This window comes from Microtus oregoni, unplaced genomic scaffold (genome assembly GCF_018167655.1).
Source record: "Microtus oregoni isolate MIOR12 unplaced genomic scaffold, Mior012 000004F_ref0000308, whole genome shotgun sequence".
Lineage (NCBI taxonomy): Eukaryota > Metazoa > Chordata > Mammalia > Rodentia > Cricetidae > Microtus > Microtus oregoni.
This window is the reverse complement of record NW_024543063.1, coordinates 15098027-15122559: the sequence shown is the minus strand read 5'-3', so window position 1 is coordinate 15122559 and position 24533 is coordinate 15098027. Positions and strand designations below refer to the sequence as shown.

The following is a 24533-nucleotide window of genomic DNA, read 5'->3' as shown; positions in this document are numbered from 1 at the left end:
GGTCACAGTTTCTGCCTAGGCGATGAATCCCCGACCTAGAGTTATAGACCAGTGAGCGAGAGTGGAGAACAGCTGCTATCATAGCCATAGTGGGGGCTACAATAGCCTTGGATGAAGCCCCGGTGATGGTGAAAGTTTCTTTTAGGTGTGGCAAGACCCGCTCACTGTGTGACAGACATATCAAGCTCATTTTGTAAAAGGACAATTTTGTCCCTAGAGTGGGTGTAAAAGAGCTCCGGGATACCTGGCAGCTTCCTGACAAATTCACACCTAATTTTACCTTCTTAGACGATAGATCCCTCAAATCTAAATGTAGCTGAGTAACCCAAAATCCCACACTGCTATTCTGACTCCAGAGGTCCTCAACCCCATATCAAACAAGCCTGAGAATGCATGCAAAGTCACACACACACACTTCTTTATTGTTACCCAAGGGATTGGGGTGGAATAGGGTATGGAGCCCTCAGATGGAAACATGTAGGGAAGATGTGGAAATTTTCTATTTTCCACACCCTGCTTTCCTCCTAGCTGATGATGGTGGGATGCTGGTGGCTATCGGCTGTGGAGTGAGGAAACAAGATGCTTTTACATACAAGCACAGTGTTGTGTAATAAGGTTGGGTACCATCTCATACTTGAAAGAGTAACCTCCATCTGAGGTGGTTCGGACACGTAGGGATCTCATGCTCCCTGGTAGAGCAGCACAACAGGGCTTGGCCCCTGGCACCAAAAATAGGGGCTGAGCAGAGGTAGGGGGAACCTCAGGGGCTGGCAGGGGCAGGTCAGATGTGGGCACCCCACAGCTACCATGGCAGTAGTGGAAGATGAAACTGGGAGGATGCACGATCCAGCGGTCCCAGCCCAGCTCCTGGAAGGAGATGTTGAGTGCAGCTCGATGGCAATAGGCATGGGCAGCGGCTTCCTCTGAAGGCCTCTGCAGCAGCTGCAAAGCGGCAGGAGACCAAGGCCGAGGCATTGAGGGGGTTGAACGTCGGGCCCTCTTTCCTGCGCTGGGTGGTCTAGCCCGGGTGTGAGCCACCAGGAAAGGCGTGGTCTCTGGCTGGGCTGAGCAGGAACAGAGAGGGCATCGAAGCATCAATGCTAGAACTGGGTGGGTCAGCAGAGGGAGAGCGGAGGCTGCCAGGTGCAGTACTGCCCAGCGAGGAGGACTCTGTCCCAAGGACACAGGCACAGCCATGGGCCCCCCAGGTGACAGCACCAGCAGGTCTAGCAGGGTCCCGGAACTGTTGGAGGCCACTGTGTTCTTCCTGTCTAGCCCGGTGTGGAACCAGAGCTGGGCTGAAGTCACCTGGTGGCTGCGCACGTGTTGGGATGGCCGGAATACATAAGTGAAGAGACCTTCTCCAGCCTCCCGGGCAAACTCTCCAGCAGCTGGCTGGTCCTCACAGGTGGCACCTGTAGGGGACAGAAGGGTAAAGAGAGGGCAACCTTGACCTGTAGGACTGGAAACACCTCCACCTCCATGAGAAGAATGAGGCTATCCCTCAGTGCCGATTGTGTGTCAAACACTGCTGAGTGTCTAGACCCAGACACTCTCTGGAGTCTTGAGAAAACCGGCAGAGGCTCCCCAATTTTCTATTCATCATCAAAACAAGACATTGGCAATCTCTCTCCTAGGCAGTTTACCAATTATTATAAACATCCAGGTGTAAGAGCACTTGTTGCTCTACTTCATCCTCAGATCCACTGAAAAGGCATATGTTAGTGTTCACCAGATTAACATAGTGATTATCTTGTGTGTATGGATGTGTGTTTATGTTGCTTTTGATATCTCCTGGCATGTCAGAAATCTTATATGACAAATTCCCTAAAATAATTATATTTTTAAAGACAGTTTACAGAGTTGGGAGATCCTTAGCAAGTGAGCTCATATGCTAAGACACTTGCTGCCTGAGCATCAGGACCTGAGTTCAATCCCCGGCACCCACGTAGGAAGCTGAACCCCTGTGGTCTCTATCAGTAAGGAGGAGGTAGAGACTCGGTGCTTGTTGGCCAGTCAGTCTCATCTGTGAGCTCCGTTCGGTGAAGGGCTGTCTCAAAAACTGAGGTGGAACGTGACGGAGGGAGACATCCAGGGACAAACTCTGGTCTTCACACACATATGCGTGTGGATGCATAATCAAATAGAAGAACAACAAAAGAAAGTGGAGGAGGCACGGGGAGGGAAAAGAGAAAGAACAGAATGTAAAGGAGAATAGAATGGAAGAAAGCCAGTCCTTCTCAGGGAAGAGCAGCTGGCATTCCTGCCCCAAAATACACGCAGGCTACAGTAAATATTATGGGCCAACTGTCATCAAAAGACTGACAGCCGGGGCTGCACTAGCACATAGCTTCTCATTATAAATTCTAACAATTGTTTCAATTTTCAGACAAGACACTGAGGCTAGAGCCATGATGTGGCTGGCAGTCAGCTATTATGCGGCCAAGCTGGGATTCCACTTGATCTGAAATCCTTACTTTTCCCTAGTCTGCCATCAGGGGCCAAAGGGAGAGAAGCAAAGGAACCTCTGTAAAAGAACAGTGGGCCAGATGAGAAGGGAGCCCAGTGGGAGGACTTTACTCTTCTAGTCATAGGGATAAGGGAAACACACACAGGGATGAGAGACTCCCCGGAATACGGCTAAGCATTCTGCTGCATCCGAGACCCCTCTCGAGTCCCAACTGCCTACAGCTAATGAAACAGGTTGTGAGGTTGTGTGTGTGTGTGTGAGGGAGGGAGAGAGAGAGAGAGAGAGAGAGAGAGAGAGGGCAGAAAGTAGACAGGAGCCTGAGCTCTATCTCCATAGAGCCTTATCTTCCCTTTCATATTCCAGTTGAGCCAGGCCCACTGGGTCTCTCCAGCCTGAGTAGAGACCACCACCCATTTGATGACGACCAGGGAAGCTTAGGAACTGTCTCCTTGCTGCAAAGCCAGCTGAGTGCTGGGGCTGCCATTCACACCCAAAATCTGCCTGGCTCCCAGGCCCATGAGATGGGTACCAGCTACTTTCCAAAATTGATCTGCCAGTCCTCAGCGTCATTACCTGTGGCTGGGAAAAGGATGGCCTGAGAGACATCCTCCTCCTCTGGTTCAGAGGTCCTGTGCTCGAGGTTCCCAAGGGCGTGTCTTCGTGGCAGACGCCTTATTTCAGGGCTCCCACCTTCCCCAGTCATTGCTGGGGGCCCCAAGGAATCTAGGATCAGAGCCTTCACCTTGGCCAGGACAAGTTCCCGCACCAGTTCTGGGCCCTGACAGCTGTCCCCATCCCGTAGGGTCAAGAGCAAAAGGAGCAGCAGAGATGGCGGGATCACCATAGTTCACCTGGTACTGACAACAGGGAACCCACGCCCTGTCCTGTGTCCCTTCTGTCCAGGACCTCCCCACTCTCCCCTACCCATCCCACTGCCTGCCTTCTTCTACCCTTCACACCCCAGTCTCCCCCAGTCCTTCCCACGCCCTACAAGTCCAGTTGCCCATGCCCATGGCATTGAGACCTCCTATCTCTGACGCAGATGTCTGTGGCCCTGAGCCTTATCTCCCACTCCCGCCAAGAATGTGGGGAAAGGGGCTGTGGAGGGTGTTCACCCCAAGTGACCTGACCCATTCATGCAAGCATACAACCTCTCTCTGTCTCTGTCTGTCTGTCTGTCTGTCTGTCTCTCTCTCTCTCTCTCTCACACACACACACACACACACACACACACACACGATTGAGAGTCGACATCAGGGCAGGACATCAGGTTATCAGATACCACAGGTGCCTGGGTGCTAAGGTTGAGTTAAGTCATGAGTTCCTGAAAGTGTCATTTGCCAAGAAAACAGAATGCACCAACCCCCTCAGACTTTCTGGGGCCCCTTTCAACCACACAACTGCTAGGACCAACGTGGGAGGGAAGCCCTGGGTCTGGAGGTCTGGGCCGAGGGCAGGTGGTCCCGCCTGCTCTATACTTAGCCTGGAGGAACCAGTCTGGGCTCTTGTCCTCCAGCTGTGTCATCAGAGAATATTTTTGGGATTGGCAGCTGCAGGCGCCTCAGGCACTCAGGCCCAAGCCTGGCCGGCAGTTGGGGACCTGGCGGCTGGAGGTGGGAGGGAGGAGGGGAAAGAGGCCCAGGCTGTGGGAGGGGGCTGGGAAGAGAGGCTTCTGAGAGCAGGAAGCCAGGCCGCGGGCAGACTAGGCTCCAGGGCCCCTCGCTGCACAAGCAAACAGGAAGGACTGCCCCCTGAGTTCTGGGCTCCGGGCCCGGGAATCGCCGCGCAGCAGGGCTGCAGCTCGGGTCGAGGAAAAGGAGGCGGGCGGGCACCGGAGTTCCACGGGTCCCAGTGCTTGCTCCACCACGCTCCGACCTCGGCTCCCGGCCTTCCCGCGCGCCTAGGCGGGCCATCTGCTGCGGCCGCGATGAAGGCTGACTCAGGGGATCAGGGAAGCCCCCCATGTTTCCTGCGCTTCCCGCGGCCCGTGCGGGTGGTAAGTGGCGCCGAGGCCGAGCTCAAATGCGTGGTCCTGGGGGAGCCGCCGCCCACTGTCTTGTGGGAGAAAGGCGGGCAGCAGCTGGTGGCCTCGGAGCGCCTGAGCTTCCCGGAGGACGGCGCCGAGCACAGCCTGCTGCTGAGCGGCGCTCTGCCCACCGACGCCGGGGTCTACGTGTGCCGCGCCCGCAACGCGGCCGGAGAGGCCTACGCAGCGGCCGCCGTGACCGTGCTGGAGCCCCCCGCTCCAGAGCCGGAGCCCCAGCCCTCTGATCACCCGCTTCCGCCCCCGGGCACCGGGGAGAGCGCCCCGGTGTTCCTAACAGGGCCCCAATCCCAGTGGGTGTTGCGCGGGGCGGAGGTGGTGCTGACGTGCCAGGTGGGAGGCCTCCCGGAGCCCAAGCTGTACTGGGAGAAGGATGGGATGGCCTTGGACGAAGTGTGGGACAGCAGCCACTTCGCGCTGGAGCCGGGCAGCGGCGCGGGTGGCCGGGGTGCGAGCCTGACGCTGCGGATCCAGGCTGCCCGGCTGCCCGATTCCGGGGTGTACGTGTGCCACGCCCGCAACGCGCACGGTCACGCGCAGGCCGGTGCGCTGCTCCAGGTGCACCAGCCCCACGAGAGCCCGCCCCAGGACCCGGATGAGCCCCCGGTACCCGTAGTGGAGCCTCTCAAGTGCGCACCCAAGACCTTCTGGGTGAACGAGGGCAAGCATGCCAAGTTCCGCTGCTACGTGATGGGCAAGCCGGAGCCCGAGATCGAATGGCACTGGGAGGGCCGTCCTCTGCTCCCCGACCGCCGCCGCCTCATGTACCGCGACCGCGACGGTGGCTTTGTACTTAAGGTGCTCTACTGCCAGGCCAAAGACCGTGGGCTCTATGTGTGCGCAGCGCGCAACTCGGCTGGCCAGACACTCAGCGCAGTCCAGCTGCACGTGAAAGGTAGAGCGCTGCGCACCCCCCCCCCCCCCAGTGTTCTCAGAGGTCCTCCTAGCTCTTGTCCACCTCCGTGTACTGGGGGAATATTGAATTCCCATTTCTTACCTGCCTCCCACCCTCAGGGGTGCGGATTTAGACGTCTCCAGTACACTTCTGAAATTCTTAGCACACTACCCAGGCAGATGTTGAAAACCACTAAATTTAGGAATAGATGACTATGTGTAAACTTCCCAGGCCTACTCTGCCATCCTTTGCTCTTTTAGGCATCCTTTCCCAACTGGATTCCCATCGGTCAAAGATAAAAGGAGCTTTTTATGGGTGTAAATAACCAAGGCTAAATTAGTAACGTGCCAGTCAATGAGAACAAGGGAGCTGCTGTACTGAAAACACACATTTGGAGTGGAGGTTGTGTTCACAGCTTCAGGCCCTGAATCTGTTGGGAAGGCCCCGTGCAAACCTCGCTGGTGCAACTGCTCCTTCACAGGGGAGATAAACTTGCTAGAGGAAAAGTTCCCGGGCAATCTCTATTCTTTCATTAATTTGTTTACGTTTGAAAGAAGATGAAAGCAAAGGGGGGGGGACTACCTAACATGGTTTCAGTACTCATGAACAGAAAAGGCAGAGAAAACAAAACACGCTCTAAAGTCACCCTGGAAGCTGAAGTTCTCCCTAATAGGATTTGATCCCGGCTCGAGGGATTACTCTGTCACTGGTTGTGCCTAAGCTTCTCCTTCCAAGGGAAACATGTTGAGAAGTTCCCTTGAGTCCTGCCTGGCACGTAACCAAGTGTGTGGTACCTGAGCTGTGGCAGTGTCCTCACGGGCACAACTCAATGTGCCCAAACTTTGCAGGCCAGTGCAGAAGTGGACTACCCTCAAGAAAGTAAGGGAACTTCTCCAAGGGGCACAAAAACTTGTTTCCCCAGCACAACTTACCTCCCTGGTGGTTTCCTATTTCTGAAATAGGCTTTTGCAAAGCTTAGAGTGCTATTAAGGTAAAATTCAACGCAGACCCTTGCAGAATTAGGGGAAAGTTGGAGAGTTAGGGAAGAGTTTGAAAGTTCACTGATCTGGCTCAGCTATGCCCTCCCTCTCCCATTTAACACACAAGCAAACTGTGGTGCTCAAGGTGACCTAACTGCTGAGCATCAGGGTCACGCTGGAAATCAGGCCATCTAACTCTGCTGGGAATTTGGCTGCCATCCTCCTTCTGGGAAGAGCAAGTAATGTATGTTACCAGTCCTCCTCAGCTAGCTTCTTCTGAGCCTTCTCTGGCTCTCCTCTATTCTACAGAGCCCCGCCTCCGGTTCACAAGGCCCCTCCAGGATGTGGAGGGCCGAGAGCATGGGATTGTGGTGCTGGAGTGTAAAGTTCCCAATTCCCGAATCCCCACGGCCTGGTTCCGAGAGGACCAACGCCTGTTGCCTTGCCGCAAGTACGAGCAGATCGAGGAGGGCACCGTGAGGCGCCTCATCATCCACAGGCTGAAGGCAGACGATGATGGCGTCTACCTGTGCGAGATGCGGGGTCGAGTGCGCACGGTGGCCAATGTGACAGTCAAAGGTCAGCTGGCCAGTGGGAGGAGGCTGAGGCCGGTGGTGTCTAGATCCTGGGCTGATGGGTTCCCGCCCGCCTCTCAGGACCCATCTTGAAGCGCTTACCCCGGAAGCTTGATGTCCTGGAGGGAGAGAATGCCGTGCTGCTGGTGGAGACCCGAGAAGCTGGGGTCCAGGGGTGCTGGAGCCACGACGGGGAGGAGCTGCCAGCCACCTGCCAGAGCAGTTGTGGTCACATGCATGCCCTGGTCCTTCCAGGGGTGACCCGAGAAGATGCTGGCGAGATCACCTTCAGCCTGGGCAACTCTCGTACCACCACCCTGCTCAGAGTCAAATGTGAGAGCACTGAGCCCCGTAAACAGCAGGATCAGGGCAGGAGGGTAGCCACTGTCTGGGTCCTGGGTTGGCAAAGTGGGTTTAAAGCGGAAATGTTGTTGGGGGCTTGTGCAGGGCTCAAGTGAGAATCTCGCCTTTGTCCCAGGTGTCAAGCACAGTCCTCCTGGGCCCCCCGTATTGGTTGAGATGTTCAAAGGCCAAAAGAACACAGTCCTGCTGACCTGGAAACCCCCCGAGCCGCCCCCAGAGACGTCCTTCATCTACCGCCTAGAGCGGCAGGAAGTTGGGTCTGAAGATTGGGTCCAGTGCTTCAGCATTGAGAAAGCCGGAGCCGTAGAGGTGCCAGGGGACTGTGTACCTGCCGAGGGTGACTACCGCTTTCGCATCTGCACAGTCAGTGAACATGGCCGCAGTCCCCATGTCGTGTTCAATGGCTCCGCTCACCTCGGTAAGTTAATCCTTTGCCCGTCAGTGTCTGTACCCCGGGTCATGTCCTCCCTTCTCTGACCCTCTGACTAATGGTGTTCTTCCATCTGCCAGCTTCTGTCCTCTCTGGCCCTTTCTGGTTCTAACAGCCATACCCTGTCTCTCCCTGTCCCAGTACCCACAGCTCGCCTGGTGTCAGGCCTGGAGGATGTGCAGGTGTATGATGGGGAAGATGCCGTCTTCTCCCTTGATCTGTCCACCATCATCCAGGGCACTTGGTTCCTTAATGGGGAACAGCTCAAGAGCACTGAGACGGAAGGCCAGGTGGAGCCTGGAGCCCTGCGCTACCGGGTGGAGCAGAAGGGTTTGCAGCACAGACTCATCCTGCAAGCTGTCAGGCACCAGGACAGTGGAGCCCTGGTAGGCTTCAGCTGCCCTGGTGTGCAAGACTCTGCAGCTCTCACTATCCAAGGTGGGTACCGGTAGACACCTAGGCTGCACCTGTTTCTCGTAGCTGGGCTGGAAGAATAAGGGGCCTTCGTGATGGGCTCCGATTGAGAGTTCCGGTGTTCAGGAGGTCACTTTCAACTTGCAGCATATAGAGCTTCACTTAGAGTGTCATTTCTATTCTTTGTTGCCTTACTTTGCAGTAATTCTGTCACGTTGGGTTGGGGTATAGCCCAGTGGTACAACATCGGCTAGCATGTGTAAGGCCTTGGGTCCAGCTCTGTAACACCAAAGAATAATCCCATTTGAGAGACGTGGATCACTGCCTGCTTTCTGTCTGCTTGTCTGATTGCCAACACTGTCTCCTAGTGTTTACCTTGAGCCAGGCACAGCATGATCCTTTTGATAGCCCTATAAAACAGGTTCTTCTGTCATTTGTACTTTGCCTGTGGGAGGCAGGCACAGAGAAGTTAAATGGCCGCTAGGATCCCCACCCTCCCATCAACTCATCCCCACTCCACCCCACACACCGTGCTTCCTTTGGAACAAGGAAGGGAGGGAATGTATCATCACTCAGGATTGAGGGAGGGGGTGCTAAAAATTCAAGGGCCATTGTAGCATTTAGCTGTCTTGTTATTGCTAGAAAACCAGAGACCTTACAGTGGTAACTTAGAGTAAATCAGAAGTAGAGAGCAAAAGCAGAAATTATCAAGAGCAGCGTTTCTACATTAACCCAGGACCACTAACACCAGAGGCACCAGGAGAGACGGGCTCTTTAACATTTCATAGGTATGCTGGGCCGAGGTGGCGCACGCCTTTAATCCCAGAACATGGGAGGCAGAAGCAGACGGATCTCTGCCAGTTTGAGGCCACCTTGGTCTACAGAGCGAGTTCCAGGACAGGCTCCAAAGCTACACAGAGAAACCCTGTCTCGAAAAACAAATAAATAAATAAACAGGCAAATAAATGAAATTCTGAAAAATCAACAAAAAAATAAATAAAATTCTGACAAACAAGTAAATAAACAGATAGAATTCTTAGGTATAATAAAACCACTACTCTTAAGCAGTGACCTAAAAGCCTGATTTGGCTTGTCCTGCTTTCTGTTGCCATAACAGAACTGTTGATACTGGGTACTTTTCTTAGCTCATGGTTCTGGAAACTCAAAGTCCAAAGTTGGTCAGTTCCATCGGTTCAGTTTCTAGTGACCCCTGCCTCCAACCTTTCCCTAAGTCAGAACATGATGAGGAAGTAGAAAGGCTGTCAAGACAGCAGGAAGCAATACTTGGGGTGAACCAGCTTTGCGACAGTGTACTCAAGAGCTGACGGGTCCTGGGGACTCCTCCCACCAAGCTCACCACGTCTGCTGCTTCCTGGTCCTCCTCCTCTCCTTTCATTGTTTGTTTTGTGCTTTTTGTCATTCATGGTGGTGGTGGTGGTGGTGGTGGTGGTGGTGGTGGTTGGTTAGGGTTTGTGTGTCGGGGGAGGGTGGGTGGGTTTTGGTTTTAAGAAGGTGTCTCACACAAAGCCAGTACGTGCAGTAGGATCAAAAACCCAGTGGCGGGGAGGAGGCCGAAATCCTTAATAAATAAATTTAAAAAAAAAGAGAAGAAAAGAAAAAAGAAGGTGTCTCATTATGTAGCCCTACATCACCACACCCTGCCCTAGGCTTCCCCTCTTTGTTTGTTCCAAACATCGCCACCCTGAGGACCACATTTCCATCACATAGACCTTTCAGTGATAACTCAGATCCTATCCAAACATAGCAAAGCCCAATACTTTTTTTCCCCAAGTACAGGAAATTGAACTTAGTTCCTTCTGTGTGTGCTTGACAGATGCCTGGCCTCTGTCCTCTTCCCCTTTGACCTCAGACCTGCTTTGAAAAACCTTGACACCTGGGCTTTAGTCACTGACAGCAGCTGTCTTCCTATGTGTTCACCCCTACACAAGCACAGCTACTGGGGAGAGGATGCTTATTCAAACAGAATAGACCAAAGTGACCAGCTTTCTCTCCATGCAGAAAGCCCAGTGCACATCCTGAGTCCCAAGGACAAAGTGTCGCTGACCTTCACAACCTCTGAACGGGTAGTGCTGACCTGTGAGCTCTCAAGAGTGGACTTTCCAGCAACCTGGTACAAGGATGGGCAGAGAGTGGAGGAGAATGAGTCCCTTATAGTAAAGGTGGATGGGCGCAAACACCGACTGATCCTGCCTGAGGCTCAAGTCCGAGACAGTGGTGAATTTGAATGCAGAACCGAAGGGGTCTCAGCCTTCTTCAGCGTCACTGTTCAAGGTCAGGAACCATGCTGCTGAGGCTGATTCTGGGGGCTTTGTAACCCCTGCTCCTGGTTTGGTGGCGGTTCCCTTGTAAGGAGGGCTTGTTATATGCTTCATTTTGTGGTATTTGGATGTGGCCTAGGGCCTTGTGGGTGCAAGGTGAGTACTGCTTAGATTTATCCCTGGTCTTGCATTTACGTCTTTAATCTCTCGTGTATCCACATCATCAAGCACACTTGCTCACCAATGCATGCACACCCTCTGCTGGAGTGGGTGAGGGAGCTAAATGCTCCCGAGGGAAGAAGGGAGTGGCTGGCGTTTATTGAGAACCTACTCTGGGGCTAGAGCTATTTTGCACCGATGCTCTTTTGTTTAATTTCCACAACTCATAAAGGTATAATCTCAGCCAGGCAGTGGTAGCACACACCTTTAACCCCAGCACTCAGGAGGCAAAGGCAGGCGGATCTCTGTGAGTTTGAGGCCAACCTGGTCTACAGAACGAGTTTTGGGACAGCTATGGCTGTTACAGAATAATTACGACTTCACTGTCATCACATAGCCAGCAAAGATGGTGCCTCGGAATCACACCTAGGCTCGGATTTTTCCTACTACTCATGGTGGTTGAAGTATTCAGAGGTATTAAGTATATTGGTCTAGTGGTTCCTATCAGACAGGTGCACGCAAGACTCTTTTTGCAAATGCACGTACCCGGGACCCCTGAGATATCCAGAGTGGAGACATCCAGGTCTGAGCCTGGGGGAATCTTCTTTTTAGAAAGCTGACAGGAACTCAGCAAGGTGGCACATGCAGATTTGAGGCCAGCCTTGGCATTGTGAGGCACTATATCTTCAAAGAAGGGAGGAAAGGGGCTGGAGAGATGGCTCAGTGGTTAAGAGCATTGCCTGCTCTTCCAAAGATCCTGAGTTCAATTCCCAGCAACCACATGGTGGCTCACAGTCATCTGAAATGAGGTCTGGTGCCCTCTTCTGGCCTTCAGGCATACACGCAGAAAGAATATTGTATACATAATAAATAAATAAATATTTAAAAAAAAAAAAAGAAGGGAGGAAAGAGCCGGGTGGTGGTGGCCTAAACTTTTAATCCCAACACTCAGGAGGCAGTGGTAGGGAATCTCTGTGAGTTCGAGGCCAGCCTGGTCTACTGAGCTAGTTCCAGGACAGCCAGGGCTAAACAGAGAAATCCTGTCTCGATAAACAAAGCCACACACACACACACACACACACACACACACACACGCACGCATGCGCACACACACACACACACACACACACAAAGGGAGGGAGCTGACTCTCAAGGACGGTGGCTTAAGAGCTACTGATCTCTTTGCATAGAAATCCTGCTTCAACTCCATTACCAGGAGACCTCGTAACCCCAATCTGATTATGATCTGTGTCAGGGAACTCACTATCCATGTTAATCTGTTTTCTGTCACTGTAATGAAATACCTGAGACATTCATTGAAATTAAGAAAAGGTTTTTGGGGGTTTCCGACCCCAAGACCAAGTGGACCCATTGTTTTGAGACCGTGATGAGGGTGCTCGATGACAAAGGCAGGGTTGGGTGTGGCAGAACAAATTGCTCATCTTCATGGTCAGGAAGTAGGAGGGGAAGGGGCTGGGATCCCACCAACCCCTTGGAAGTCGGGCCCCAGTGACTTAAGGTTTTCCCATCTGATCACGCCACAACATCATGATCGCACCAGACTGGCCTGCAAGCCCTTAACACCTGGGCCTTGGAGATACCGCCTAAATACAAAACACAGCATTGCCCAGTGGAGTAGTTGCTTGGCGCTGGCTAAATCATCCTCCAGACCTTCTTCTTGTCCTGTCCTTGTGAAGGACACAGTAAACCCAGCCACATGCCTGTGATTGTGATCTGCCTTTGGCCTCTGTTACTATTGGATGCCACTCAGCTGCCTTTGGGGATCTTTGGATCACTCTGGGCCATTTCATCTTCCGTCATTGCTAAGCTGCCTTGCCATCAGGGTCTGCTGCATGCCAGGGCTTTGGTAACCCCTCTTCCTTACCCCCAGTGTCCTCATCTCCTGTATAAGGGGGTTTTTATGACCCATCTCTCTTCCCCATCCAGACCCCCCGGTGCACATCGTGGCCCCCCGGGAACATGTGTTTGTACATGCCATCACTTCCGAGTGCGTCATGCTGACCTGTGAGGTAGATCGAGAGGATGCCCCTGTGCACTGGTTCAAGGATGGGCAGGAGGTGGAGCAGAGTGACTTCGTGGTGCTGGAGAATGAAGGGCCCCATCACCGCCTGGTGCTGCCTGCAGCCCAGCCCTCTGATGGGGGCGAGTTTCAGTGCGTCGCAGGAGACGAACGTGCCTACTTCACTGTCACCATCACAGGTGGGACCAGCGAGAGCAGCTAGCACACACACTCTTGCATGTCACACTTCAAGCCTCCGCTAGCCTCCCTACGTGGTCTAGTCCCAAGCACACCAGTCCTGGCTCCTCATCCCCAGCAGAGCCCTGCCTTCGCCATCTTCCAGGAGCCCCCGCTAAGAGGGTTCCTTGGGGACAGTAGTTCTGTTATAAAGCAGGTGTTAGGAGGTGTGGAAGGGGTCAGAAAACTGAGACCCAGTCTTCTCCCACATTTTATTTTTTATACTGTCCTTGAATGTGAACTGCTCCCACAGCTAAAGTTGACACCACAGTCCCCATTATGCAGCTCCCACACAAAGTTTGGTGAGCTTTGGAGATAGTAGTCCTGTCGTTCTGCCCATGGTGGCTGTGTTTAGGATTATGCAGCTCTAGCTGTGACTGCCTACAGAGTGACTTCTGCTTCGACACACAGCAGACTTTCAAAGCAAAGCAGACAGGCACGCACCAGGAAGGGTAGCAGGGCACCCCAGTCCCACCCCGTCTCGCCTAGCAACAGCTGTCTCTGTCCTTCAGATGTTTCTTCATGGATCGTGTACCCCAATGGGAAAGTGTATGTGGCAGCCGTACGCCTAGAGCGAGTGGTGCTGACCTGTGAACTGTGCCGGCCCTGGGCTGAGGTGCGCTGGACCAAAGATGGGGAGGAGGTAGTGGAGAGCCCAGCCCTGCTCCTGGAGAAGGAAGACACCATCCGCCGCCTGGTGCTGCCCTCCGTCCAGCTTGAGGACTCCGGAGAGTACTTGTGCGAAATCGATGACGAGTCGGCTTCCTTCACCGTCAGCGTCACAGGTGTGGGCCCACCCCAGCCCCCAGAGTCACCAGAGGACAGCCCTGAGTGTGAAGGGTGTTAAGTAGCTATTTCCTCACATGCCCGCATCCTGGTGTCAGGGAAAGAAGTGTGGGTTGAGGTGCATGCACCAGTGCCCCTGCTGGAAAGAACCTGGAACCCCAATCAGAAGAAACAGGCCCTTCTCCAGTGTCAAGGCCATGTCTAGCTGTGCTCCCCCAGCTCACTGACTAACACCATCTGGGTCGGTCCCTGGGCTCCTGGTCAGAGAGCTGCCAGCCTAGCTAGGAAGACAGTTGTTAACCAGGGGACGCAAACGGGGAGACCCTTGGTCCCTGTGCAGCCCACAGATACGTTTTGTTTGGCCTGCAGAGTCATACCCAAGTCAGGACAGTCCAAATAACAACCTGGAGTTATGCGTCCTCTTGAAAAAACCGAAGACCCGCCGGCTCTGGTCCCGTTTCCCCCCATGGCGACGAACAGCTGGCACTGAGTAGCAGGTGCCCCATAGTATGGGGCCCCCATCCCTCTGTTCTACCTACCCTGACATTCCTTCTGCCTTTCCCCAGACTTCTTGAGCTATTGATTCAACCTGACTTGGCCTCCACAGTTGGCGACCACTGTGTTAAACCAATAAACACACCAATGAACACTCCAAGACACCTGTGATAACTGATAAGCCTGCTAAGGGTCCAGGGCTCAACAGAGCAGCCAGGCAGGGAATACCTGGGAGAAAGTCACCCAGGGTAACTGCAATAAAAGCTGGGCTTCATATACTCAGAAGCATATGAACAGACATGCATTTCCTTCCCAAAGGGCACAGCATAGCAAGAAGTCAGACACCTGTCGGGGTAGGCTGTCAGGGACTGCACAGGACTTCTAGGGCTTGCGACTTCTATCGTGGTCAGGGTAATGAAGATATTTACTTATTTTACTGCAGCTGAGTTATGGGTAGGCAGAGAATATTCTAGGTAGATAGACATACAAGATAGCTAGAAGTCATGCTGGTGTATACCAGAGGCTTTGGGATGGTGGTGGGGGTTTTAGGCAGTTCTGCGCATCACAAAAGAACCCCAGTGGCCACACTGGACAAACCACCCTATTGTTCATGGCCCTGTTACCTTCTTTCCTGGCCTGCCCAAGGAGTCATGCTGAGGCCGAGACGCTCAGGGACCCCAGTTAAGGAGAACCCAGTGGCAACAAGGCTGTGCACACATTCTGTTTGAGAGCCAGCCACCGTCACTCTCTCGTTCCCAGCCCTGGCCAGACATAACAGCCACGGCCATAAAGTAGCAGGTGCCCCACAGGAAGTTCACACAGATACCACTTCACCTCCAGGCCAGAGTGGGTCTGCTCCCACACCCAGTGAGTTCTGCTGTTGTAGCTTCCCTCCAGCTCACTGCCTCAACCTGTTCCACAGCTCAGGAAGCTGCCTCCTGTAATCTTCTGGCCTTGCCATGATTGGATCAGACACTTTGTGAAAATCCCATGTGTGGAGGGGTGCTCCACCAGCTCAAGGCTGCGGTGTGCTGTGGTTGGGTCCCTCCCTGAGCTTCTGAAAAATTCCGTGTCTGGAAAGCTAGCAGTTCTCCAGTCCTGCCACTAGGGGGCCAGGTGTACTTTAGTCTTTGAAACTTGATTCCCAGGGGAACAAGAGGGCATGGCATTGAGGCAGGCTTGGGCTTGCTGACCGTTGAATAATATTGACTTGGTACCTTTTCTGTGGAGAAGTGGTCTGTGCTGGGGATGAGATCCCTGGAACAGCGTGTAGCATCCTTGGGGAACTTTGAGATGAGTATGAGCAACTCTGGTATACAGGTACAAAAGGTTTTCCCTAGTGGCTGCTAGCCTGGGCCTGGGTTCCCTCCCACTGCAGGCAGCAGGAGAGCCTGCCTGGAACAGAAAGTGCTTCCTCCTGCCCCCAGGAGCTGGAGTCATTGCTTAATCATTCCGTGCCTTAGTTCTTCCACCTGGAAAATGGAGACAGCGTAGTACTTTTCTCCAGACATCACTGTGAGGCAACCATGCAGAGCGCTTAGCGCCATCGCTAGAACATTAGGAAGGAAGGATCTGTTCTTACAGACCCTGACCGTCCCTTGTGCACAATTTTGAGAGCCCCCAAACCCTCAAAAGGCCTGTTAAAAGGTCAACAGTAGTCTGATATGGTGGTATACGTCTTTAGTCCCAGCACTCGGGGAGGCAGAGGCAGATAGAGCTCTGTGTGCTCCAGGCTATTCTGGTCAACACAGTGAGTTTCAGAGTGGCCAGGACTATGTAGTAAGACCATTTCTCAAAAAAAAATGAGGAGAAAGGAAGAAAGAAAAGTTTGGTAGTCAAATTTATTTCACTAAAACTAAGTTTAATTGCTACATACTTAATTGCTCCTTAATTATCTGGTTTATCTGGTAGGACTAGTACATCTGCATCTTTCTGAGATGTGACTATTATCTTTTAATATGTTTTGCTGAGGGGAAAATACATTGCACAGCAAAAAGGTTAGCAGGAATAGTTTTAAGGGGAGGGGGCAGGGCCTGAAGGTGTTTTATAAATGAGAAATGCATCCTTTTTAGACTCCAAAATACTCTGAATTCTGCAAAGGGCTGACCCTAGGGATTTCAGGGACAGATCAGGGGCCTGTTGTTAGTATTATTACGCTACTCAGTACTCTGGACTGTTATTGCCGCATGGGCAGCACGGCCCAGATCATGCCAGCTGGTGACACCTTTGTTTGCCCTGCTCCACAGAGCCTCCTGTGCGGATCATATACCCTCAGGATGAGGTGACCTTGGTTGCTGTGAGTTTGGAATGTGTGGTGCTGACGTGTGAGCTGTCTCGAGAGGATGCTCCTGTGCGCTGGTATAAGGATGGGCTGGAGGTGGAGGAGAGTGAGGCCCTAGTGCTAGAGAGTGACGGGCCCCATCGCCGCCTGGTGCTGCCTGCTGCCCAGCCGGAGGACGGGGGCGAGTTTGTGTGCGATGCTGGAGGTGACTCAGCCTTCTTCACTGTCACCGTCACAGGTGGGTAGCTTATGTGGGCATTTCCGGGGAGGTAGAGATAGGGTGCTACAGGGACAGGCATCAACCACACTTCTTCCCTACTCTTAGGGGGACCCCTGTTTTCCTTTCCCCATACCTCTGGTCTCTTCAGTTTTAACCATTAGAGAGATCAAGCTGGGACAATGACCACAGGCCCCAGCCCAGCAATTGGGATCATTCCTTTATTTAGCAAATGCTTATCAAACAGCTACTATATGCTTGACACCATCCTAGATGCTGGGTACAAAGTGAGCCAGTGAGCTACAGAAACTTATTGGGAAGGGATAGACAAGAGGGGGAGCAAAATAAATGGTTCATTGCGTAACCAAAGATAAGTGTGTCAGAGGCAGAGCACAGCATTGAAGGAAATTGGGATGGAGCTTGGGAGGAGTGACTCGATAGATATGGGTATGAGTTTGACCTGTCTCTGAGACCTTGGGCAAGTCCTTTTCCTCGTAGGAGTTCTCAGGTCCTTAGCTGTGAAGTGTATCGGAGAGTCAGGCAGCGGCCTTGAGTCAGAATCATGTGCCGCTTTCTCTGCCTAGCTCCACCAGAAAGGATTGTGCACCCGGCAGCCCGATCCCTGGATTTGCAGTTCGGGGCTCCAGGACATGTGGAGCTACGCTGCGAAGTGGCCCCAGCGGGGTCCCAGGTGCGCTGGTACAAGGACGGGCTAGAGGTAGAGGTGTCAGAAACTCTGCAACTGGGTGCCGAGGGGCCTGCCCGAACCCTCACCCTGCCCCATGCCCAGCCCGAGGATGCCGGGGAGTATGTGTGTGAGACCCGAGATGAGGCTGTAACCTTCAACGTCAGCCTGGCTGGTGGGTGTGCTGGGGCCAGCCTGGGGCGGGGAGGCAGGGGCTGGCTTAGGCTTACCTTCTCCCTTCTTTCTGCAGAACTGCCAGTGCAATTCCTGGCCCCGGAGGCAGCCCCGAGCCCGCTCTGTGTGGCTCCAGGGGAGCCAGTGGTGCTGAGCTGTGAACTGTCCCGAGCAAGCGCACAAGTGTTCTGGAGCCATAATGGGAGCCCGGTGCAGGAGGGCGAAGGGCTGGAGCTGAGAGCTGAGGGTCCTCGCCGAATCCTCTGCATCCAGGCTGCAGACCTAGGTCACGCAGGTGTCTACACCTGCCAGTCTGGGGCAGACCCAGGGGCCCCAAGTCTCTGCTTCAATGTCCAGGTGGCTGGTGAGTACAGCGTGGAAGAAAGCCTTAGTAGCACCCCGTACCCGGGACTCCCCCACTTTCCTAAAACACCACATTTATCCCCTTGCCCAGTTTCCCCAGTTTGCCTCCCTGCCCTCCTCGTTGCCCTGCCAGTGACCCCTAGCTCTGACCCCACAGAGCCCCCGGTGCGGGTAGTGGCCCCCGAGGCAGCCCAGACGAGGGTTCGAAGCACCCCAGGCGGGGACCTAGAGCTGGTGGTGCACTTCTCCAGGCCAGGGGGCCCTGTGCGCTGGTACAAGGACGGGGAACGCCTGGTGAACCAGGGGCGGGTGCAGCTGGAACAAGCCGGGGCCAGGCAGGTGCTGCGGGTGCGGGGGGCACGGAGAGGGGACGCTGGGGAATACCTGTGTGACGTACCGCAGGACAGTCGCATCTTCATCGTCAGCGTGGAAGGTAAACAGTGCACCCCTCACGCCCACTGGTTTCTGGCACCCACAAAGACCACCTCCTGTCCTGGGCTCTCCTCCTCTACATCTCACCCAACCTGCTGTCTGTGGTTCCCACCGATGTGTGCATGACATCACCGAGAGAGCAAACTCCTTTTCTCAGGACCCGAGCATACTGTGTGGCCCAGTAGAGAACAGGGTCTCTAGAGTCAACTTGTTCAGGGTCCAGCCCAGACTCTGCTCTCTGGGAATTGTGTGACATTAGCCAAGTTGTTTTACTTCTCTGAGCCCAAACTCTGAGCTGGAATAGCAAATAGGTTTCTATGACTATTAAGTGTTGTAATAGGGCCCATAGTAAATGATGTATTGGTACTAGAGACTTGGGAAGAGGTGTCAGGCTGGGACTGCAGGGAGCTTACGAAGGAATTGTTATCCTGGTCTTTGGGAGAATCCCCATGACCAACACACAGCAGAATCTTACTCAAGCTGTAGGGAGAATGAGGGCTGAGTCCTACGGAACAGATGAGGAGAGAGGGAGAAAGAGGTACCCAGTTCACTGCCTCACCCCTCCTTCCAGAACCCCCACCAGTGAGACTAGTCTCCGAACTGACCCCCCTGACGGTCCACGAGGGTGACGATGCCACATTCCAGTGTGAAGTTTCAACACCAGATGCCCAAGTCACCTGGCTACGCAATGGAGCCGTGGTCACTCCAGGGCCCCAGCTGCAGATAGTCCAGAATGGTTCAAGCCACACTTTGATCATCCGAGGCTGCCAACTCAAAGACACAGGGACCGTGACTGCACGAGTGGGAACCACGGACACAAGCGCCAGGCTCCATGTTCGAGGTTTAGTGCCACTGAGTGTCTAACACTCCATTCCCTGTAACCCCCTCCCAATCCTGGCCTAGTAGTGAGATAGCCAGCGCCAGCCTTCAGGGCTCCATGACCTCCTCTTTCCTCCCCTTCCAGAGACAGAGCTGCTGTTCTTGCGGCGGCTACAGGATGTGCGAGCTGAAGAAGGTCAGGATGTGTGCCTTGAGGTAGAGACAGGCCGAGTGGCTGCCGCTGGAGCCATTCGCTGGTTACGAGGTGGGGAGCCTGTTCCCCTCGACTCTCACCTGACCACCGCCCAGGATGGCCGTGTCCACCGCCTCTCCATCCGTGGTGTCCTACTTACCGACCAGGGTACCTACGGCTGCGAGAGCCACCATGATCGCACCCTGGCCAGGCTCAGTGTGAGGCGTGAGTGCCCTGTCTTCTCCTAATTCATCACCCACCTGGCTGGCCCAGAGTCCCCGAGACCCCCCACCAAAGTGCCCCTTTCTGCTAAGGACAGTCTGCCCTGGCCATCCCAATCAGGGGTTAGAGCCTGAAGCCTCCCTGCTTGAAGCAAAGCATCTCTCTCTCTCTCTTTTTTTTTTCTATTGTTTTCTGGTTACCTCAGAAGTCCGCGTGGACTTTGCTTTCCACCTCCCACTTCCAAGATGGCTTTGTTAGCAACATAAATGCTATACTCCAGAAAGACTCTTTCTTCTGTATTTATTCTTCAGAAGAATGACTGGCTAATAGCACTTTTCACCCGCCACCCTATGCTGGAGCCCCCCCCCCACTACTTAGCTGCCTGACTGACCCCACACAAGCTCTCTCGAACAAGTCTCCCTAAAACTGGGGCTGACCTCTCTACTCTAGAGACTTGGAGGAAGTTAGCGGAAATGTCAGGTCTTGGTGATTGGCTGTCATCAGTGATACGTGTTCATCACAGTGTGATCCAGAGTGTCACTGATCTTTATCTAGTGCAATAGGGAAAGCTGTGGCCAGCAAAAGTCAGAGCAGCTGTCAAAGATTACACAGTCCATATGCAAATTATATGTTAAAGCTAGGCTCCAATCCCAATGGGTCTGGCTTCAAATTGCCTGTTCCTTCCAATGTCACAGAACCCCACACCATGTGCCTTCCCACACTTCTCCCCCCTCCCCCCTAAACTCTTAACATTCCTTTTGTGTGTTTTCCTTTTAATAACCTCCATACACCTCTCCCCTGACCAAACTGTGTCTGTCCTTTCCTCCCATCTGCCCAGTCTGACTTCTATAGTTAGGGTCTCCCATTGAGTGCTGGGGGTGGTGTGGAGAGTGCTGAGGGCTGAGTGAACCCCTGAACCCTGCCCAAAGCTAGAGATACCATCCTCCCTCTCTCCTCATCTTCCCACACCAGCGCGGCAGCTGAGGGAACTTCGGCCTCTGGAGGATGTGACTGTCATTGAGGGGGGCAGCGCCACCTTCCAGCTGGAGCTGTCCCAGGAGGGAGTGACTGGAGAGTGGGCCCAGGGTGGAGTCCTGCTGCACCCAGGACCCAAGTGCCACATTTATGCAGAAGGCCGTACTCACCGCTTAGTGCTCAGCGATCTAGGTCTGGCTGACTCAGGCTGTGTCTCCTTCACTGCGGATACCCTTCGCTGCGCTGCTCGGCTCTCAGTGAGAGGTGTGGCTAATTTCCTGTGTGTGACCACTGATCTAACCAACCGTGTGGCTCCTACTGACCACCCTGCCCAAGTGGGGAACCCCTGGACCCTTTGGATCTGTTTGGGCCCTTCTAATGAACACCATGTGTATGACTGCTCAGTTGCCAGTAGCCCTGAAAACCGGTGCTACATTGAGCAATCCCGTGTCTGTGTGGTCCCTCTAGCCTATCTACCTGACCACTCTTAATCCGACTTAGTGATCCCCTTTGCTGCCTAAAATGTGCCCCTTGTCGTTCTTCCACTGAGGAGCCACTGAAGAGTGCTCTAGTACTGATTCTGCCTGAGGGCCCCCATTTTTCCAGCCCTAATGATTTCCCCATTAATCTCCTGTGGCATTAATGGACCTCAGGCTGTGTGGAGTTTTTATGCGTCCTGTCCACCTCCCCCAAGCCCAGTGTCTTCTGCTATCCATTCCAGCTGTGTGGCCACCGCTGTCCATACATCTATGACTGACCCCTTAGGCATCTCTTCAGCTCCCACCATTTGCCTCCAGCCCCAGCATGTCCCCTGCTGACCACCTCATATGACTTCCAGCTAGTCACTCCTACCCCGTTGACTCTCCGGCCCTGCTGTGTCTCCCATTTTCCAGCATCTCCTTTGAACTTCTGTCGTCCAGTGTCCTCCACTCACTAGTGACCTCTTCTGACCGCCTGCATGTGTCTGCCACTGACGTGTGTGTGTGTGTGTGTGTGTGTGTGTTGTGCATACTGGGCCCTCACTCCTCACTCACCCCTGTCCCTTGGCCTTGTTCTCCCCGTACCCACTCTCAGAGGTCCCAGTGACTTTTGTGCGGGGGCCACAGGACCTAGAAGTGACTGAAGGTGACACGGCCACTTTCGAGTGTGAGCTTTCCCAGACTTTGGCTGATGCTGTATGGGAGAAGGTCAGAGCCTGGCCCTAGTGCAGACTTGTGCACATAACAATAGTACGGGCAAGAAACTAACACTCACCGGACCAGTGAAACTGGCACTAGGCTGAGATTGATGGCACAGTTAATCCTTTTTAATCCTTACAACGCCCTGTGAAAGGACACTTTGTTGTCACCGGGTTGGTTATCTAAGGAATATGTTCTGCGGGATGAACGGAGTTAGTTGCTCAATGTTAGAAAAAAGGGGTAGAGCCTTTGTTGGAAACCAATTTTAGAATCCACACTCAGTGGGTCCATGAAGAGCTCTGGGCTTTCTGTGCCGTTGGTGTCAATTCTTGACTCAAAAGTCCCCAAGGGATGGCACCTTCTCAGAAAACTGACCAGAAAGGGAAGATGTGGGATGATCCAACCCTAGCAGGGGAACACAGTGAACCCCACTGGTGAGCCTCTAGATAGCTTGGCATGCATAGAGAACACTGCCACCTTCCGCGGCGGCGGCTCCCAGGGTCTTGCTGGGCTCGGTCTGATCGGCTTTAAATGCTGTCCATAGGATGGGCAGGCACTCTCTCTAAGCCCGAGGCTCCGGCTCCAGGCGCTCGGCACGCGCCGCCTTCTGCTGCTGCGGCGCTGCAATTCCTCGGACGCTGGAACCTACAGCTGCGTTGTGGGGACGGCCCGGGCCGGGCCCGCGCGGCTGACAGTGCGCGGTGGGTACCCAGGGATTCCGGGGCTGGGCACTACTCTGAGCCACCTGGCCTGCAGAAGGGTGTTCCCCCACAGTTTACACACTTTTAGGGAGGGGGCGTGGCGGGTGTGTCCTGGTTCCGCCCCGCCCCTGCCTCACGCCCCCGGCTCCGCCCCCAGAGCGCGAGGTGTGTGTGCTCCGTGAGCTCCGGTCCGTTAGCGCCCGCGAAGGAAACAGCGCCACGTTCGAGTGCACCGTGTCGGAGGCCGAGATTCCCGGGCGCTGGGAGCTCGGAGGCCGTGCCCTGAGACCCGGAGACCGCGTCCGCATCCGACAGGAAGGTCTGGCCGCTTTTCTACCCTCTGTGACCCGTTGTTACCTTGCCCAGGGTTGAGGCACACTCCGCCCCATTAGGACTAGCTCCGCCTCTAGCTCGATCAGGCCCCGCCCCTCGGCCCCACTACCAGGGTCTCCCGGACTTTCCTCCGCCGCCAGCTTCGAGTCCTGCTTAGCTCCTTTTTTGCTTCCTCTCTCCAATTCCACACACCGACACTTCGGAACCTCCCTGGGACCTGCTCGGGTACCACCTGCGTTCTCGAATCCTCCCGGGAAGCGGCTGAAGCCTCGCTACCTTCCCCTCCTCCCCTCCCCAGGGAAGAAACACATTCTGGTGCTGAACGAGCTGCGAGCCGAGGACACCGGTGAAGTCTGCTTCCAGGCCGGACCGGCCCGGTCCTTGGCTCGGTTGGAGGTGGAGGGTAAGCTTCTGAGGCTAAGGGGACAGGGAAGGGCATCACCTCCCGTCCTGGGACTGACTGGCCGCAGATTCTAGAAATGCCGCTTTCTTCATCTCTCCTCTTCGAGGAGATCTCTTGGGGTAGATCACAGAGGGCAGCCCATTTTCTCAGGAGGAGACGGAGAGCAAGAGATTTTGAGCTGGTCGTGCAGGGAAACTGACATGTGGCACGGCGGGCTTGTACTAGAAGCGGAGGTCGTAGGCAGGGAGGAAGATGCATCTCTCCTCTAGGGGCCATGCGTGTCCTTATTAAGCCTTTGTCGTCCCCCCCCCCCCTCCCCACCGCAGCGTTGCCTCTCCAGATGTGCCGCCGCCCACCTCGCGAGAAGACTGTCCTGGCTGGCCGCAGGGCGGTCTTGGAGGTGACTGTGTCCCGCCCTGGAGGCTACGTGTGTTGGTTGCGGGAGGGGGTCGAACTGTGTCCCGGAAACAAGTATGAGATGCGCAGCCACGGTCCCACCCACAGCCTGGTCATCCGTGACGTCCGACCTGAGGACCAGGGCATCTACAGCTGCCAGGCGGGCCAGGACAGTGCTGACACACAGCTGCTGGTAGAGGGTGAGTAAAGCCCTCTGGGCAGAATCCCGGGAACAGGAGGCTGACCGGGCAGGGGGGGGTGCCCCCTGGAAGCTGCAGCGCTGAGACACACCTATGGGAGGTTTTCCAGGACTCAGGAAAGGGCTCTTGGCTGCAGGTGCTGGTGCATGTGGGGAGTGGGGGAGGGGCGGGAGAGATCACGCCCAAGGCTGTGGAGGAGAGGAAGCCCTGAGTCTCAAGGGACCTTTCCCCGACCTTCCTAGGACCCTTCTTTCTAGGGCTTCTTCCCTCTGTTCCTGGAGCATGCTTGTCACCCCCAAACACCCCATTGCTACCAGTTGCTGTCTTTCTCACTACCCACCAGTATCTGCTGGTACCTGTCCTTCACCCGCCCCTGCCCTTTGTCCAGCTGGCTTCTGCTCTGCTAACTGGGAGACAGCTCCTTCCATTCTTTACCTCTTTCACGTAGGAGGTGCCCATCCTACGCCAGATCTTTGCTTATCTTTCACACATTTTGCTGTGTGTTCCACCCTACCGTCTCACACCTTCTTGGCCCCACAGACACCCTTGACAGAGGCTCTGAAAGGGTGGGACCCAGCTCTTCCCCTTGTGGGTATCCAAGGGCTGCCACAGGGAGGAAACTGGCTTTGCCCACTCTCCCCACCCCAGTCCCACATGCAGTCGTTCCTCTACAGGTGACTAGCGGACTGAACCCGACTGGGCAAATGCCCTCGGACGGATGGTACAGAAGGAGGCGTGTACCCTTATACTGGGCATGGTGGATGGGAAGAGTCAGAGATAGCGAAACAATAAAAACAAACAAACACTACCGTTC

General features: G+C 54.4%; 2 protein-coding genes across 6 annotated transcripts; one reads left to right on the top strand and one right to left on the bottom strand.

Moving 5' to 3' along the window:
• Positions 1–445: 445 nt before the first annotated feature.
• On the bottom strand, positions 446–5550 carry Inha (inhibin subunit alpha). 2 transcript variants are annotated; one of them, XM_041650090.1, is made up of 3 exons: positions 5512–5550; positions 3044–3175; positions 446–1415 (listed from the first exon to the last, which is right to left on the bottom strand). In XM_041650090.1, exons 2-3 carry the CDS (start codon positions 3171–3173, stop codon positions 586–588), a joined length of 960 nt encoding a protein of 319 aa, XP_041506024.1. In that variant the 5' UTR covers positions 3174–3175; positions 5512–5550; the 3' UTR covers positions 446–585. The 2 variants fall into 2 exon arrangements, with proteins under 2 accessions (XP_041506024.1, XP_041506023.1); XM_041650089.1 differs by lacking the exon at positions 5512–5550 and having other exon boundaries at positions 3044–3993.
• On the top strand, positions 4180–24527 carry Obsl1 (obscurin like cytoskeletal adaptor 1). 4 transcript variants are annotated; one of them, XM_041650084.1, is made up of 21 exons: positions 4180–5409; positions 6699–6968; positions 7046–7297; positions 7443–7745; positions 7899–8195; positions 10191–10463; positions 12557–12829; positions 13379–13651; positions 16394–16666; positions 17230–17505; positions 17581–17868; positions 18025–18300; positions 18871–19140; positions 19264–19536; positions 20506–20772; positions 21583–21695; positions 22231–22387; positions 22545–22706; positions 23019–23123; positions 23450–23719; positions 24394–24527. In XM_041650084.1, exons 1-21 carry the CDS (start codon positions 4398–4400, stop codon positions 24399–24401), a joined length of 5691 nt encoding a protein of 1896 aa, XP_041506018.1. In that variant the 5' UTR covers positions 4180–4397; the 3' UTR covers positions 24402–24527. The 4 variants fall into 4 exon arrangements, with proteins under 4 accessions (XP_041506018.1, XP_041506021.1, XP_041506019.1 ...); XM_041650085.1 differs by lacking the exon at positions 18025–18300 and having other exon boundaries at positions 4186–5409; XM_041650087.1 differs by lacking the exons at positions 18025–18300; positions 24394–24527 and having other exon boundaries at positions 4184–5409; positions 23450–23727.
• Positions 24528–24533: the final 6 nt, after the last annotated feature.

Bases quoted from the DNA above. Each gene is read 5' to 3' on its own strand.
- Obsl1 (XM_041650084.1), top strand. From the start codon at position 4,398: ATGAAGGCTGACTCAGGGGATCAGGGAAGCCCCCCATGTTTCCTGCGC. The intron at 7,746-7,898 runs GTAAGTTAATCC...TCCCTGTCCCAG, and splicing joins CAATGGCTCCGCTCACCTCG to TACCCACAGCTCGCCTGGTG. The intron at 17,869-18,024 runs GTGAGTACAGCG...CTGACCCCACAG, and splicing joins CTTCAATGTCCAGGTGGCTG to AGCCCCCGGTGCGGGTAGTG.
- Inha (XM_041650089.1), bottom strand. From the start codon at position 3,314: ATGGTGATCCCGCCATCTCTGCTGCTCCTTTTGCTCTTGACCCTACGG. The intron at 1,416-3,043 runs GTAATGACGCTG...TGTCCCCTACAG, and splicing joins CATCCTTTTCCCAGCCACAG to GTGCCACCTGTGAGGACCAG.